Raw genomic sequence first — 17,748 nt, 5'->3', positions numbered from 1 at the left:
CGGACAGCCAGCCTTTGAGAGAACCATCCAAAGAGCATTTCTCGGCACACGGTCAAATGCCTTTTCTAGGTCAACAAAGCACATATTCAGCGGGCGATATTGCTCAAGGCACTTTTCTTGCATTTGTTTGACGAAGAATATAGCATCAACCGTACCTCTGTTCGGCCGAAACCCACATTGGCTTTCCGGTAGTATGCGTTCGGCTAGCCGTCCCAATCTACGATTTAGGATGTGAGTAAGAATTTTACCAGCTGCATTCAACAGGACGATGCCTCTGTACGCTTCGCAGTCCGATATACTCCCCTTGCCCTTGAAGATTTTGCAGATAGTGGCGTCTTTCCAGTCTTGAGGTATAACTCCAGATTCCCAGATATGCAAAATAAACTGAAAAAGACTTGTATGCACTTTAGGGCCGCCGTATTTGTATATTTCCCCTGGCAAATTATCTGATCCCGCAGTCTTTCCATTCTTGAGCTGGTTTACGGCATGAAGAAATTCATCAAAAGACAGTGGATCATCAAGCTCATAAGATATTGGTAAAGTTTGGAGGGAATTAACATAAGCGAGATCCACATTGTGACTAGCTGGGTTCAAAACATCACAAAAATGTTCAGCCCACCGACTTAGTATCTCGCCATGTTCAGTAAGACGTTTAGTTTTATCGCGGGAGTATATGGGGGATGTTAATTTGTACCTTGGTCCAAAGATAGTGCGAAGGCTTTCAAAAAACAGTCCGATTCGTTTTGTGTCAGCAAGATGTTGTAGTTCCTGAGCCTTTTCCAACCACCAGCGGTCTTTGAGTTCTCTCACTCTTGCCTTTAGTTCACGCTGAGCGCTCCTACGATGTGCATCGCTTGTCGAGCTTTGCAGAGTACGTCTATAGTCGTTTACGAGTTTCAGTATCACCGCATCAGAATCGTCAAACCAGTCCTGGTTTTTCTTTCCCGGTTTTCCAATAACCCTTTGAGCAGCATCACGGAGTGATTTTGCCAGCAAACGCCAGTTGTCATCTACGGTACTCGATTGATCGTATGAGATTGGTTCGAAACTCGTGTTAAACTGTTCCTGCAATTTAGCATCATTAGTCAGTTTAGCGTATGCCAGCCTGATTGGTACCTTGTGGCTCGCGCGATGAGGAGGTTTGTAGCAGAGACGTACTTTCGATCTTATTAAGCGATGGTCAGTCCATCCTTCCGCCCCTCGCATTGCTCTTGTAACAAGTACGTCCTTTAAGTCGGCTCTCCGCACAATTACATAGTCGATAAGGTGCCAATGCTTAGAGCGCGGGTGCATCCACGATGTTTTAAATTTATCTGGCATACGAAAGAACGTATTTGTCACACTGAGATTAAATTCTGCACATAGTGATAGGAGAAGACTTCCATTAGTGTTACATTTACCTACACCGTGTCTACCGAGGACTTGCTGCCAAGCCTGGTGGTCAGATCCGACTCTGGCATTAAAGTCACCCATTAATAAGACTTTATCACTCGGTGGGATACCGCGTAAAATTATGCGGAGATCATCGTAGAATTGAAGTTTTTCTTCATCACTGTAGGTCATTGTAGGCGCATAAACACTTATCAGATGTAAGTACTTGTTATCGCTGATGTGAAGGCGCAGCGTCATGAGCCTATCATTAATACCTTTAGGTGTTTCAAGAAGGGACTGTGCAAGTTTTGTTTTAATAGCAAAGCCCACTCCGCTGCTTGCACGAACAGTCGAGGGTTTCCCCATCCAGTAGTAGGTATAACCACCGCCACCCTCGCAGAGCTCGCCGGATTCCGCTAGATGGGTCTCGTTTAGTGCAGCAATGTCTATGTTGTACCTTGATAATTCTCTAGCTATAAGTGCGGTCTTACGCTCCGGGCATAAGTTGGAGGGATTGTCCAGGAGCGTACGAATGTTCCACGTAGCGAAGTTAAATTGACGCTGTATTTTATGTTTCCTGTAGCAATTTCGACCGCGCTTGATCGGTGCCCAATGACCGCGGTTTGCCATTAGGATGTGGGGGGGAGACGAACTATGTTTAGGCCACCTTTTCTAGGCCCTTCCCCTATGCAGGGGTAAGCAGAGCGATCCTGAATAGGGCTGCTTAGTCGTCAGATGTGCTGCCGAACCCGTTTTCTCGCCTCAGTCGAAACCAGGAGCGACCACTCTCATCTGACCGCCTTATGTGCAGAGTGATAACTAAGAGTCGGGTACACCGTGCTCCGAGCTCCCACTGCCATCACTCCATCGCCATAGGACTTTTACTCAATTATCCGAAAGCCTAGCCGAGGTTCTTCTACGCGAGAGTTGATTATAGTGAGTAAGCAGTTGCGCAGGTGCAAACTCACTCTCTTGTCCCATGCTACCTTTGTCCAATGGGCCAGTTTCCCGGCACGATCGGAGGTAGCAAGAATGCAGTGAATTGGCCGCCAGTCATTTAAAGACCTTGAATGGCGCCCTTAAAGGCACATCACGTCACCTTGCTCCATCGCCGCGGTCACCGTTAGCATTGCCTATCGACTGTGCTCGCCTTCCTTGCCGATGGAGACTTCGTGTACATCTCAGTAGGTCTACTGAATCGAGCTGTGGTGACTTGATTCTCACAGCCCCCTCCACTAGGTTTAGCCCACTGATCGAAGTGGTTACCAGGGTGTGGCCGCTGCGTACACTGCAGCTACGAGGAGCCTCTAGTGGAGAGATTATGGACAGCCTCAGTGCATTCGAATTGTTACACACTTGATGTGTCGATCAACAATTATTACTGGGCCATCCACTACACCCCAAATGCCCATACCTACATACTAAATAACAAAGTAAGTTAAATATAAATTGCAAGTGTTTGACAATGATTCATACGGAAATAAATCACTTTTGGGCACAGCGTTTGAATTTCCGTCAAATACTTCCCTAAATTTTATTTAACTGCCCACAGCTGTAGTCTCTACTTGGGCCTCAATTGTTTAAATTGGCTTAAATTATCCTCAGGATTGACTATACACACAGACAGATCAGATGACATTCAATTAATGTAAGGATAAAGTCACAAAAAATAATTATGTTGTTTATATAAGAAACTTCTAGGAACAGAGATTTGTACATTTTGTACGAGACTTCGAAAATTAATTCTTCGCATGATTCATTTTTTTCTGTTGTACTAAGTAGTTTATACCTATAAGCTTTCATGAAATTATCCCGAACTATTACTCAGTGGCGGACTGAGGGGGAGGGGGGCAGGGAATCTCATTTAACATTTCCGCCCTAGGACTCCTATGAGCTTAATCCGCTTCGCGATGCTTTTACTGTTGCAGACATTTTTTTTCATTAAATTATACTTTTAGTTGAAGAAATATTATCTCCATCAGCCAAGTCACCTATTTAATTTAATATCATATCTAGATAGATAGATAGATTCTTTATTGCACACTTCAGTAGATCATAACACAATTAGATATCATATCTGTAGATATGATATTAGCACACTACAAAATACTAAATTCCAGTAACTACCAAACTTATTTAAATAAAACATTTAAATAAACCTTAACAAGGTCCAACTAGTCTTACAAACCTACATAGGTATTTATTCCACGATCTCTAATAGAGACATTAGAAACCGACTAATCACTGTCATACTTGAACCTTGCTATCGCTGCCCCTCGGGTAGCAATGAAGCATTGAATCGATGTATTGAAGTCCGTATTAGTATGCAGAGATCGTTGCTTACGGTACTGTGTGTAGCATTGTTAGGCAGGGTTTCGGTCTTTGATCCCAAACTGGATAAGGGGAAAGTAGAATTTCACCGAAACAGTACAACAATAGTGAAAACATTGAATCATTTTCTTCTTTCCAATACCTACGCATTTAACGTAAGAAAGATGTCTTCCGTAATCGGCAAACAGTTACATTAGATGAAAGTTATAAGTACTTGAAGCTGTATACTTACGATGTTTCATTCTTAACTGCATAAAATATTAAGAGGAAATTGTTACAATTTTAGTAATCAAAATGACAAAATTTAACGAAAACAATAAGATAAACTTTATATAAAAATGCACAAGGGAAATTTACATGATTATTTTACTGTTTATACATAGATTGAATTTAAAATGTTTTTTTTTTTTGGAGAATACTACAAAAATGATTATTCGATAACATGTGGTATACCACATGTTATCGAATAATCATTTTTGTTATTCTATTTCAATGTTTGTTAATACCAAGGACTGTCCACTGTCCACTAAGGAACCGGCGTCATGATTGAGTACGAATGTCGGTATTGAATGAGATATCATGTATGTAGTTATGTACTTCTACATTATTTATATTAATGAGAAATGTATCTCATATTCTACTTGAAAAGGGTTGTACTTAGGGAAACGGTAACGAAGTGCACCATGGATTATCGATAACCATACTCAAATTAAGCAGGAATCCAGCCTTAAGCATTCGCTATAGGGTTTCCTACCCTTACGTTGGAATTATGTATTATTTTGTCGTCGCTTCTTTAGTCATACCTTAAGTTTTTAAATTGTATGTAGTAATAATATATACCGAAAAATGAATAAATTAAAAAAATATAACCACCAGTTTCATAATGTTTTCAAATATGACACTGAATGATCGATTATAGGAAAAAGAAATATAATACAATAATTTTAACACTTTAACTATATTTCAATAAAATTAATACAATAAATAAATTAATAAATTAGGGTAGCCTCAATTTACGCTAGTTTTAACGGCTAATGGCACACTAATCGCCTATTGTGAGCATTTACGCAGCCTCGCCGGATCTCGCCGGACTCTCCCTGCAATGACGAAATAATTACAGTGATTAACAGTTCAAGTACACATGAATTGTACTCATAGATCACGTTGATCTGATTACGTAAAGTTATGTTTAATCTACATTTCTACAACAAACTGAACACATGTTAAGCGTGTGTTAACTTGTGCATTATGCTTTAACTGACCTGAAATAAGGCTGGAATTCGTATATGTCGTCGATAACCTTGCGCAAGCGACACGTGATGCCGCAGGTCGGCTGCTGGTTACCATACACTGACATCGCGCGCTCAAACAATTGGTGCACTGAGTTCAACTCTGCAACTGAAAATCAACAAAATATCTTTGACTATTACAGGACAATCTTTGAAGGTTTAAAGTCTCTGTTCGCATAATAGTAGGTAAGTATATCACTTTTAATTAATCTAAATTGGTAAGCCCGTTAACCAAATATTCTTAGAAGTCCAGAGGCCGACCCAAAAATAGAAGGAGTCATTCCCGAGCCGACCTGATACCTACTTATAGATATAATAAAGTATTGAATAGCAACCCAAATAGAACCTCGCTTCCTATGTACATTGAAAAAGGCGCCTAAAATCAGGAGATGGTCAACAGTGTTTTCCTTGAAATTCCTCTTCTACGGTGATTTTAATATTCTTGACTCACTCACTCGTGTGATTTAGGCGAAATAAGCATTTTAAGGGTTTGTGAAGTACACTATATAAAATACTAAATACTTATATAAGCGGTGGAACGTTTACCAGCCGAAGCTTGATCGACTTATATGGGTTCGCTCTACCTTGCGAAGATACGGTCCCTGACCGAAACCGATGACTTAGTAAAATGGTTCAAAATCCAAATACACCTAGTAAATTTTTAAAATTAAAATTATACTCAAATTTTATCAACTAGTATCCTATCTGCCACGAGCGTAACCCCGAATAGAGATAGAGATAAGGGTTAATGGGCAACCTTACTTTGACACTTATTTCAGATCCTTCATCTTCCCTACAGCCACCGTTAAGGTTTAACAAAAATAAAATCCACCCATCCGAGGAACAAATATTTCTTAATTTAATGAATCACTTCCGATAGGTTACTGCCACATATCAACACGCCCTTTAAATAATTGAGTATTGTGATATTTCTACTCTTTAAATTCAATATTTTCATTTTCTACTTAGGATAATAAATTTTATATACAGTTAGGTATCTAATATCTATCTACCTCAAAACTAGTTTTCAAAGTACGTATTTGTCATTATTACTAGGTCCTTTTCAAAATTCCAAGTTAACTTTTAGATCAGTTACTATAATTATACCATACTTTGGTAATTCCAAAATTTACAAAATTTTATAAAATTTATATTTTAGAAATTTAGATTAAATATCATATAGGTACACAAGTTAATTAAATGTGGACCAATTATGAATATAGGACTCATCTCTTGATATTCTTCGTTTCTCTATCAACATTTTACATTGTTGTAACGTATAATATATCAAACTTTCAGATGCAGATACGATTAATAAGAAATAATAAACTTACCATTACTGCCTCCAAACTGACGATCATCCTCATCGTTGTTCTGGTTACCATCTTTCTTGAACGTGATAAGTTTGGGTATCACCAACAACATGCACACTACAGCAATCATTGTCACGATTTTCTTGAATATGAGGAATTTCAGCATTAATTTTGCGATCGTCAATATGTCTAATTTAAGAGAGAGCTTGTCCAAGAATCCTAGACCAGGTGCAGTGTAAGGAATTCCATAAGAAGGCTTTAAGGGAGGGCCATACACGGGTGCCAGCGGTTTGTGGATCGGAGGGCCATATGAGAAAGAGGGAGGTCCATACGTCGGTGCCGGAGGGCCGTACGTCTGCGCTGGAGGTCCATAACTGGGTGCAGGTGGACCATACGTATTCGTAGGAGCATTGTAAGTGATATCGGATTCGAACTTCACCGGTGGTCCATAACTCGAAGGAGGCAAGTAACTGTTAGAGGGCGATGGCCCAGAGGAACTAGACGATCCATATCCGCTGTAACTATCCCCATTTGAAGATGACGGATTGTAATCATATCCGGAACTATAGCTGTCGTCGCGATTCGAGATCTTCTTTTCTCCATCCTTTGCAGTTATGATTATAACACCCTGCTTAGCTTTTTCTGCCTCGATGCGCGACTTGGAATAAGCGTCCAAGTACGTATCAGTTTTCGATATCGACTTTGTACCGTTACCAGACGGCCCCAGGATGGCCGATGCACAAGCGCTTAAAGATAACACTATCGCAAAATATCGAATAAATGCCATTTTGCGAGTAATCCTTGAGCTACCGAAAGAAAGAAGTTGTCTCCATCGATCGCGACTGACGAATGACAAGCGACATTGAGTCCCATTCAGTTTTCACTTTTGACTTACCGTAAAAGAACCTAAATATGATAATGGAACACAATTAAATTCTCCAAGTGACCCCGAGTGCGTTCCGCATTGCTCATGGTAAGTAGGTGCGCGTGCGCCGCACTGCGCATGCTAATAGACCTTAGAGACCAGCCCGCCCCGGCAGCTCACCTTGTAGGATGAACTGCCCCATGACTTAGCCATTCATTGCATAAAGAAATCGTTATTAGGCCGTAATTTTCTTGTGAAAGTCGACTTGTGTTATAGAAACTTTTATTAAGAACAATTAAGAAATTTTAAATCCAGGGCAAACTTTAATGAATATTCATGAAAATATCACAACACGTAAATCTTTATAAATAGATGATAGACATACTTTTACCTTACTAGGCATAGCAATCAATAAGAGCATAAGAACAAACATAGCAGTACGCACAATACTTAAGCTACGACTTGAATTTAAATGAAAGGCACGTAAAATTTGGTAACACAAAAATCTTATTTGGAAATTAGCCAAGATGACAAATTTATGTTACACAGTATAGAAAGACGACCACAGCATAATTGCATTTAAATTTTCGCCGATTTCTACTGCTCAACAATGCAATTTCACTCAGAGTTAAATGAAAATGCAAGATTTATTATTCTAAGTTCGCATTGATTTCAAATTCAAGGGCTGATGCGGTATTTGATTGATATTTTGTAGAGGGCTCCATTCATGAAAATTCGACGTTCCAATCTATAAATACTACACAAACAACATCACATTCAGAGCCGGATTAACCTTAAGGCAGAGTAGGCAACTGCCTAGGGGCCCAGGATCGACAGCGGCCCACTGCAGACTCCGTACTAACACGCAGCCAACCCGCGTTGAGCACGCATAGAGCCTGCGTATGTCTGAACCCGCCCTTAGGACGTCATCCATGCCTATATCGGGAATTGTATTCAGGAATGTGGGTAGAAGGCAAAAAAAAAAACATTATTTAGTCAGTCAGAGTAGGTAAAGAAAAGGGGCCCGAGAATTGTATTGCCTACAGGCCCATATAGGGTTAATCCAGCTCTGATCACATTTACCACGTAAATTAATTTAAATACACGGAAAATAAATAATTACGTCATTTGTCTTTTTATTCTTCACATTTATACAACGATAATTTACAGAATCTTTGATCATTATAACTGTATGTAATAAGTATCCACATGCGTAATATTTTGTGAAATATAATATTTTCCGGTGACATATGATTAAACTTTTAACCTAACGTAAGTTTCTCAGGCAAATACGATGCGCTTAGGTAAGTAAAGAAAAATCCAGATACCCAATAAAAATATAAATTTATTCAATTACTCTTATATTCAACAAGTACTTATTATTCAAAACAATTATCCATAGTCAAACATCTTTCATCGAAAAATTTATGCCTTTTTCTCTTCGGTTTAACATCCTCATTCTTTTGTGAAAAGAAAGTACTAATTGATTTGGTGCCAGATTTTTTCGTACTGCCGGGTTCCTCGATTTCTTCGAAGGTGCACGTGACTGCTTTCTCTTGCAGCATCAACTCCGCCGTCGACCAACTGAACCTCACGAGCAATGGATATCCAAAAACGTTGTCAATTTGCTCCCGTATGAATTTCTTCGTCAATGGATCTAAAACACATAATATAACATTTTATTCTCGAATGCTAATAGCGGTAAAGTCCGCGCCAAACTTCTAGTCCGCTCTGAATATAGAAACGAGTCGCATCGCAACAGCAAATTGTAGATATTAGCGGAACGAAACGCTGCCCGCTCTTGCCAGCGGGGTACATAGCGCGGTTAGTGTGCCCTTACGTTGTTACGAAGTATATGAGTACACCTGCAGACACGCGCAAAACTTCAGAGCGGACTAGAAGTTTGGGGCGGTCTATTTTGAATATTTATGCCTAAAAATACACGTTCTTGATTGGAATGCAGAAATGCTATGACATTCATTGATGACACGAAATGTTTTTAAAATTCGGAGATAGTGCCACGATAAATAACGAAATTCAAATCCATGATACAGTATACAGTGAATGTTTACCCCTGAAGAGTAACCAAATTCACAATAGCGTAGACATGAAGGCATAAATTTACTCACAAAAAAAAAGAAAACTTGCAAAGAGTAAAATGTTTACAGACACTGAAAAGCTGTTGCATTAAAAAAGAAATGTGCCTACTGCTTCTTAATGGTTCGTCGAATGCAACGTTGTATGGATTATCGAGGAAACCATTTTCTATTTCTTGCTTCATACATAGAAAATGTTTGTCGTGAAATATCCGAATCAAGCATGCTTGATAAAGTTGATAAGCAAACAGTGTCCAACACTGATGGATTTTTTGGAATCTTCGACGCATGCCAAGTGCCTATTTAATTCTTAATGACACTAACACAAAGAATATTGCCGCCTTTATTTTAGAAGGCGTCGAGGGTAAACACAGGTCGCAATCGTCAGCTTCCTTTATTGAACTACAATTATGTTAAATATTACTTATGCTTGATTACTTTCAATTGATTTGTGCCTAATAGACGCACATTAAGGCTGAACGTACACTTTGCACATGTGTCTATGTAAATAAGATATGCGTGAACTCTAAAACCCGAAAAACATCACAGACTAGTTTAAGTCTATACATTTTTTGGAAATACACTGCGATATGATATATATGACTTAGATTAAATCTCACCTCCAGGATAACCACTACCAAATTGTGTGTGATCCAAATCTATTCCTTCATGGAACTGCCACACCTTGAGTGCACGATCTCTAGTCACTTTCGCCACAATACTAGCTGCGGAGACTATGGGGTAAATGGAATCAGCTTTTTTTGCAACCTGAAACCAATTTACATAGTACTGATTAGATTTGTAATTAAATTTTCAAGTGAATTCCTTATAACAACCACAATAATAATTTCTTATACAATATCAATAATGCTCCAGCCATTTATGTCTCATTGCTGGGCATAAGTTTATCACCAAATTGGTGGATGTCTGGAGCATCTTTCATCGTGCCGCTTCAATATCTATTAGTGCAGTATTACACTTCACTGTTAGCTTATATTATATTTATTACAAAATCTTCATGACAAGATAAGTCATTGTGGAAAAAAACTGTTTTTGTTACCCTAATGTTAATTTTAAACATCCCAAATAAACACATTGTCTATTTAAATGTACCAGTGAACTGTGACTAGGTTAACGTGCATAAATCTGCCCAGGATTTTAAAAAGGTATGTATTAAAAAAAATTAAAAAAAAATCGTTTGAAAAAATCTATAGCATACTTACAGTAATTATATAATCAGGAAATATTTCACTAAGCTTAGCCTGGTACTTTTCTGGAGGCCCGACTGTGTCCACATACACCTCTTTTATATTTGCCCCCATCTCCGCTACTTTTTTGATCAAACCAATAGCTGAATTCATAGACACCTGAAAGTCATATAAAAAATGCTTTTATATACATTACATATAATAAAAAATCATTTAAGTAAAGGCCTGATATGCCAAGTGAACACTGGTTTTAGCATCTTGTGAGTATAAAACCGGGATTTTCACATATTTAAAAAAAACCTTTCAATAATCATCAATCATATGTTTCATCTTGGTCAATTTACTGAATGTACCACTACTAGAGATGGGCAGAGGGTTTAAACCCAATGGGTGGATACGGGTTTAAACCGGGTATTTTGGGTGAAATAGGGTTTAAACCCAAATAAACACCCAAACAGCGGGTGTAAACTATTGTCATTCATATTTTTATTTTCTTCGTGTAATATCATTTTTAAAATAATATTGTAAACAATTCACTAAATATGCACTCTAAAAGCACATATTTCATTTAACTACGCTGTTATAGTCCATTCGGATGTGTTTGCATTTGGGTTGCAATTTTCGAAGAACCAATTATATTTTATAGATGTCAATGATTAGTGTAAAGGGCTTAGTGTACAGTTAAATCCTAATTTGTGGAGTCCCAACTATTGTCCCTTTTTTCAAGATGGCGGCCGAGGAACAAAGCGTTTTTACGCTCTACCAGGCAAACTATTTGTCGCACAGAAATTTAGTAAGAACAATTATGGTTTCAAATTGATTTATCTATAATTTTAGTTCTATAACTTTTTGTCGTTAAACCAAAAATAACAAAGATAATAACAATAATAGATTAAACTTTGGGAAGACTTTTTTTTTACTTTTTTCTACTTAATTTACAGAAAATGACATTGAAACATTTTGATAGAGGAGTTTTTATAGTCCGGTGAATTTAGACATAAAAATAGTAATCAAATAACATAAAGCTAAATTTCCGTAGAGACCTTGGGTTTACCATCACAAGTAAAGTTCCAAAAGTCCTCATCGATGTGTGTGTCGGCACTTATTCGGGGTCAAACGTCACAATTTTCGGGTTTCTGAATTTTTCTCGAAATAAAATTATCTATAAAATAATGTTTATATTATTAAGATATTAAGATACGTAAGAATTACATTTTACATTATATGCCCATATTCCCACACCACCTGTGCAATAGTATACGAGAGGTATACTTATTTGTTTCGTCAAACAAATAGTAATTAAAAAGGTAATAAAAATAGATGAACCCCTAAAAATGTAATATTTAAAAATGTAAAAACATTAGAAATACAGTAAAAACCTATAGTATATCTATTAAATAAACATTTGAACTGTTTTAAAAGCTTTGTGTAGATTTTATTAACTCATTTTATAAACACCCAAATAAATACCCAGTGGGAGGAAATAAACGGGTATTTATTGGGTTTAAACCCTGCACAGGGTTTAAACCGGGTTCTTTGCCCATCTCTAACCACTACTAAATGCAAAATAAATTTAGAAAAAAAAGTAGGCCAGAGAGATATTCAGTTAACAAATAACAATACAAAAAACTGCAGTAATCCATTAAAATATTGAAATAAAAATTACAATTCAATGTTTTTTGAATCAAGTACATAAACAGTTACCTCATTCAAAGAACGTTTAGCTCTTCTATACATAGAGTTAGATATATAATTGGGAGATATGACTTCTGCAGCCCAGCCTACATTCTTCACAGCATTCTCCTCAGAGAGCATCTTCATTAATATGTCATCACGTTTTTCTTTTGTCAATGCTTTTGAATCTGCGCATCCAAGTGATTTAAGTACATCATTTTTGCTTAGTGGACAATATACCACACCATACACCATTGGTCCTGGAAAATACAATTTGGTAATTAAGTACTTGACAATATATTTACTTGTGATTTATTCATTTTAATATTAATGTGTTTTCAATAGTACAACATTATACACAAAATACAGAAATTATTATTGATTGGCATAGATATATGGATTCAATCAGAACTCATATAAGAAATAAATAATGGACAAAATATTAACATTACAACTCTGTATGCCATAGAATATCTTTTATAAGACTTTTTTGTAGTAATGTTTATTTTTGTAGTAATGTCTGTCATATATTTATCTAAAGTCTGATTCATAATTAGGTGTCCAAAATGTAAACAAAGCTGTTGACCTATGAAGAAAGTCAGTTTCAAATGGTAGTTTCTTATTTTTGACAATATTAAATTAATACAACGATATTAAAATAATAATATAAATAAATTAAGATTAATTCACATTTTATAATATTTATATTACCTCAATTTCGTTCCATAGAGTAATAATAATAAAAACAAGGTTTATGGTTGAAAATTAAAATGTGATAATGGTAACACAACCGGACGCCATAACATTTCTTGTGCCGTCATTTTTAAGTTTCGTAGCTAATGTTATTCATTTTCGTGATTGTAATCGAACTCAAATGTATTATAGTTTTCATAGCGCGTTTGTTAAATTGTGAATAATTGTAAAGTTTTCGTTTTTTGTAGAGTTTGTGAAAGTTTTTGTTTCTTGTTAATTTTGACAGTGACATTTGTTTGTTTACATTTTGGACACCTAATTATGAATCAGACTATAGAGAAAATACTTTACAGGGCAATGAAATGAAAATGAAAATACTTTATTACTGAAGTGTAAAATAGGATATATTATAAATTTCATGCACTCTTACCCAAAACAGGTCCGCGCCCTGCTTCGTCTACCCCTAAGATGCATGGCTCCGATTTACATATATATGGAACCTCCGAACTGTTTAAGAAATTTTGAAAATTGCTTTTTGATTTTATATAGTCTTCTATAGTTTGTAACGAATCCACACTATCTATTATTTGCAAATCCAAAAAACAAGAAAAATTTGTACCTATTTCATCTATTGTTGGATTGTTAATTATTTCTGTAAATTCGATGTTTGGAGAAGTAGATAATTCTGTAATCACATCTGCATTTTGTAGACGCCTCCTTCTTTCCGCTTCACGTTGTTTCAATTTATCTCTGTTCTGCTCCCTGTATCTTTGTTGACGTTCTCTTTTTTTTTGGAGAGCATTTAGTTCATTACCTTGATCATTTCTTTGAATGGATGATGGTTGTATTTTTTCCGAACCAGATGAACTTTGAGCAGTAATTATTTCTTCATTATTCAGTTCTATTCTATTCGTCTTTGAAGAGGTAGATGGTCCGGCAATACTTTGTGAATATTGTATGCGTTTTCTTCTTTCCGCTTCACGCTGCTTTAATCTGTCTCTGTTCTGCTCCCTGTATCGTTTTTGACGTTCTTTTTTATTATTATTTACTCTAAAAAAAATATATAAGTGTTAAAGGAAGCTTAAATAAAAAATAGTATATTCTGGTACTATTAGATTTACAAAATCTTACATAACATTAATAGTATGTCTTGTGTTTAACTGATCTTGGTGATGTCCAGTTTCAATAATAATATTTTGTGACCCCTTGTTGGGTTCTGAAATATTTATAAAAAATATGTTATTAAAATATACAGAAAAATTTAAATTGGCTTCAATATATTAGTAAACTCAAGAATCTTAGCTAGTTATTTCAATATATTACTAAAATCGTAAATTATAAGTATCAATAATGAATGTTTCACAATAAATGCCACTATGATTAGAAAAATTAATTAATTTTTTAATGTTAATATTTATAACAAATAAGAAAAAACTTTCGTGCGCTGCACGCCATCAGCTGATTTTGAAATACAATTCTGTCAGTCTTAATAAATTTATTCTCTGAGCAATTGTTTTAATGCATTAATTTCAATAAGAATGAAATTAAAATTAATTAATAATTTAAAATAGTGTTTAATAGTTTGTTTGTACGGGATGATGTGTTCGCCCAGCGAAAAAATCCCACTTTTAATTAAAAATAAATAAATAAATAAATAATTTAAAAACATTGTATGCAATGAAATTTATGTGAATTTTAATCTACCAAGATAGTAGATTTTACATTTGCTGGCGCTCAAAACACACCAAATATACGCGTGCTTAATGCACAGATAAATGCATACTTTAATTATAAAAAATTAATTAACTTACTGATGACTTGATGGTGTGTCATAGTGTGATTTTGCTTTCTTTACAGGATCACTCTCTAAAAAATTATCACGGTCAGACATTTTATTATCAGAAAAATAATTTGTTTTCAAGTAAAACACAGGTTTATATGTTTACTGTAGTAAACAACACTGTGTACACTATGGAGTATACACTATAGGTATTCGAGCTCAGTGTAGCGAGAAAGATGGCTTAACGCCAGATCGAGTGGGAGAGAATCGCACAGTCGATTGCACATGGCGACGCGTCGCCACACCGTACACACTACTGCATATAGGCTGTATATATATACCATCATATAGCGTGGCGAAGCGGCATGCGTCGCCACGCCAAAAATCGGTTTTACGTGCGGCTATAGATGTTTCACATCAATAAGAAAAACGTGCGGAACTCGGGGACTGCCGCAGTAAAACTATTGCATAACATTTTTTTGTCAAGTATGGAATTATAATTATTTATTTATTTATTCAGTAATTTTTTTCTTTGATATTAATTAAAGTTACACTTTTTGAGCGTGGTGACCGATAAGAAAACATATTTTTTTTTATCTAGAATAAATGAGAAATATTTTTATTATTTTACAATACATGTAGGTTTTTCGGGATATCCTCTAAATATCTGGAAAATAGGTACTAAATAGTACATGTGCTTGGTTTAATGGTTTCTATTATATACATAATAAAGAACACAAAGACAAAGAAATATAGAAAATCATATTTAATGTTGAAACAAAGTTGTAAACATCAAAAACTAAGAATTTACTAATTAATCAGTTATCTATTTTTAATTTAAATTAAATCCTAAAAACGACAGGAACTTAGGTGCCAACCTATTACATTCTCATACTAAGCTGTAAGTCATGGTCATATCATGGAAGAATTAATTGATTAACCAACAAATACTTCAATGTTATGACTTATGTATAATTCTTTAGGATTATACATAAGTCATGTAACGGACACTTAGTCTTTTCTATTTTATCTCTATTTTGTTTGGTTGTCTCATATTTTAAAGTGTTTTACTATTAAGAATTTATTGGAAATTGTATTAGTTATAAGGTAGCAGGTATGTTTGTTTATATTGTAAGTTTGTTCAATGTGTATTTACTAATAATTTATAAGTAATAAAGAATGCTATTTTATTCGAATTAAATAAAATGTAAAAGAGATAGACATAAGTAAGAGCGAGAGGGCAATTGTTGTCTCCGTCCGATAGATAGTGCTGTCTCTATCGGACACGCCCTCGCAAGGTCGCACGCACCTGTGGCGCGCTCGAAACGAATATAAAGGGGCTTTTTTGTAAGGAGGATTCATTCCCTCCGACGCCTCCGATGAAGAAACACACTTGTAAGAAAGAAAATAAATACAGTCCACGTATTGAAGCAAGAAGTCTTTTATTTGGAACCCGGGACCTTCTTCTTCTTTTATATGGAAAAAATATGTATTTTCTTAAAATTGAGGCTTTTCCTTTAATTTGTCATTTATCATTACTTCCCAGAATTTGATCCTTATAAGCAACACTATCAGATAGTGGAATAATATAGAGGGTGTATTTTTTTATTGAGAATGAACTCGTTCGATTTCTGACTAGGGAAAAGATATATTAAAAAAGTAATGATGCAGTTTTAGATTTTATCAAAATAGGCCTCGTAACTCCTTTCAGCATTTTTTGCTAATCCTTATAGTTTGGTGTTTGGCCCTGAAGGCCAGTTTGAAAAATTTATGTATATTGAGAATTTAAACCATGTTAAGTGAACACACAGCCGAGCTACATGGCAGGCGGAGTGGGGGTGTTAGGTTTTATTTTCGTAAGGGAGTTTCTTGATTCGGTCGCCGCGCTCAAAGCCTGCGATAAAAGCTATGCAATAGCTTAAAAAACCTTTTAAGTGAAGAGTAGGTACTGCATTTTTGCTCAGCATTTTACTCCTGGTCCAATATTTTTCTTCAAAATGCAAATGACATACTCTACGATAATTGAACACATATAAGTCTTCTAGGGTGAGTATGTTTCCGCCAATGGCGAAAGTCCATGTCCGGAAGCGATTGCAGTCTTTTAGTGGATGTGGAAATCTATGTAAAACACCATTCTCACCTGTAAATAACAAGTTCAAAATGAGATTCATACCAATAAAGACTTCACATTTACATTTGTAAGCAATTTATGAACTCACAAACTGTACCCCTTTATTGGTATTTGAAGTTCAGCATGGATTTCAAGTGGACTACTGACTAAAAGCTATTTAATTCTGAGGCCCATGCCCAGCAGCAGGAAAGTAATGTTTTAACTTGTATTATATACGCCAAAAGTAATAAACAATAAACTTAACAAAAGAATTACAATACATAGAAAAATCATTACTGTACATGGGTATGTCCACGGACAGCAAGTGGAAGGAGACTATTAAAGTAGGCATCTGTAAAGATTACTTACGTGTATTACCACAATTAGGAACACAACATTTTCTATGCGCACCCATTGTATTAAGCCGTTAGACTTGCAAAATCGGTAGGTCCAGTAATAAAGCCAGGTTAACAGTTATATGAAGGTAATCGGAGTCCAAACAAAGCTAATATCACAATCTATATCACAATATATCAGGGTCAAATCGAAGTCAGGAGAAAAGGCAAGTCTTTTTTTTCAATAAATCCACAAAGTAAACAAACTGGTCAGTACACAACACAGTAAACACCACGAAACAACAAAAAAAATGTCGCCATAAACGATAATGACGTTTTGATTTTTTACTGTCAAATCTGTCAGTTGTAATTGTACGTTTAAAAATTACAAAGTTACTAGCTTATTTTGGTATAATATTATTTGGATAATGTGGAAATATATTTTTGAATACAATATAATAGGAATATAAAAAAAATACTAAACGCAATTTCAAGATTTCCGCACGGATTAAAAAAAAATATGTGATACAACAATACAGATGGCAGTAATACATATTTTTTTATACATGTTTGTAATTTTTAAACGTACAATTACACTGACAGATTTGACAGTAAAAAATCAAAACGCCATTATGATAAATGGCGCCATTGTTTGATTTGTTTTTGTGTCGTGGTGTTTGCTG

At 35.6% G+C, this 17,748-nt stretch overlaps 2 protein-coding genes and 1 long non-coding RNA gene across 4 annotated transcripts; all 3 read right to left on the bottom strand.

The window, feature by feature from the left end:
• Nucleotides 1-4,703: 4,703 nt before the first annotated feature.
• On the bottom strand, nucleotides 4,704-7,941 carry LOC140744890 (uncharacterized). Its single transcript, XM_073076589.1, has 3 exons — nucleotides 6,326-7,941; nucleotides 4,965-5,100; nucleotides 4,704-4,799 (listed from the first exon to the last, which is right to left on the bottom strand). The coding sequence occupies exons 1-3, from the start codon at nucleotides 7,089-7,091 to the stop codon at nucleotides 4,766-4,768; spliced, it is 936 nt and encodes a 311-aa protein (XP_072932690.1). The 5' UTR covers nucleotides 7,092-7,941; the 3' UTR covers nucleotides 4,704-4,765.
• A 555-nt stretch (nucleotides 7,942-8,496) lies between these two features.
• LOC140745148 (ribonuclease H2 subunit A-like) lies at nucleotides 8,497-14,060 on the bottom strand (the record flags this gene model as incomplete). The annotated part of the gene is made up of 6 exons (XM_073076918.1): nucleotides 8,497-8,826; nucleotides 9,886-10,033; nucleotides 10,489-10,632; nucleotides 12,178-12,407; nucleotides 13,271-13,890; nucleotides 13,972-14,060. Coding segments are annotated over 6 exons (1,509 nt in total), but the record flags the coding sequence as incomplete, so codon positions are not given.
• A 447-nt stretch (nucleotides 14,061-14,507) lies between these two features.
• On the bottom strand, nucleotides 14,508-17,421 carry LOC140744891 (uncharacterized). 2 transcript variants are annotated; one of them, XR_012102599.1, is made up of 3 exons: nucleotides 17,100-17,398; nucleotides 16,548-16,760; nucleotides 14,508-14,706 (listed from the first exon to the last, which is right to left on the bottom strand). It is a non-coding gene; the product is annotated as an uncharacterized LOC140744891 (long non-coding RNA). The 2 variants fall into 2 exon arrangements; XR_012102598.1 differs by lacking the exon at nucleotides 14,508-14,706 and having other exon boundaries at nucleotides 15,232-16,760; nucleotides 17,100-17,421.
• Between the last annotated feature and the right edge of the window lie 327 nt (nucleotides 17,422-17,748).

This window comes from Epargyreus clarus, unplaced genomic scaffold (assembly GCF_041222505.1).
Source record: "Epargyreus clarus isolate Ecla_fem2 unplaced genomic scaffold, WU_Ecla_fem_2.2 ptg000009l, whole genome shotgun sequence".
Taxonomy (NCBI): domain Eukaryota; kingdom Metazoa; phylum Arthropoda; class Insecta; order Lepidoptera; family Hesperiidae; genus Epargyreus; species Epargyreus clarus.
The sequence above is the reverse complement of the archived record's forward strand: the minus strand, read 5'-3'. Positions and strand labels throughout refer to the sequence as shown.

What these genes read in the sequence shown, in the direction of transcription:
- LOC140744890 (XM_073076589.1), bottom strand. Translation starts at nt 7,091, where the DNA reads ATGGCATTTATTCGATATTTTGCGATAGTGTTATCTTTAAGCGCTTGT. An exon ending in TCAGTTTGGAGGCAGTAATG is followed by an intron (nt 5,101 to 6,325) that starts GTAAGTTTATTA and finishes GTTGATTTTCAG; the next exon opens with TTGCAGAGTTGAACTCAGTG. An exon ending in GAATTCCAGCCTTATTTCAG is followed by an intron (nt 4,800 to 4,964) that starts GTCAGTTAAAGC and finishes TCGTCATTGCAG; the next exon opens with GGAGAGTCCGGCGAGATCCG.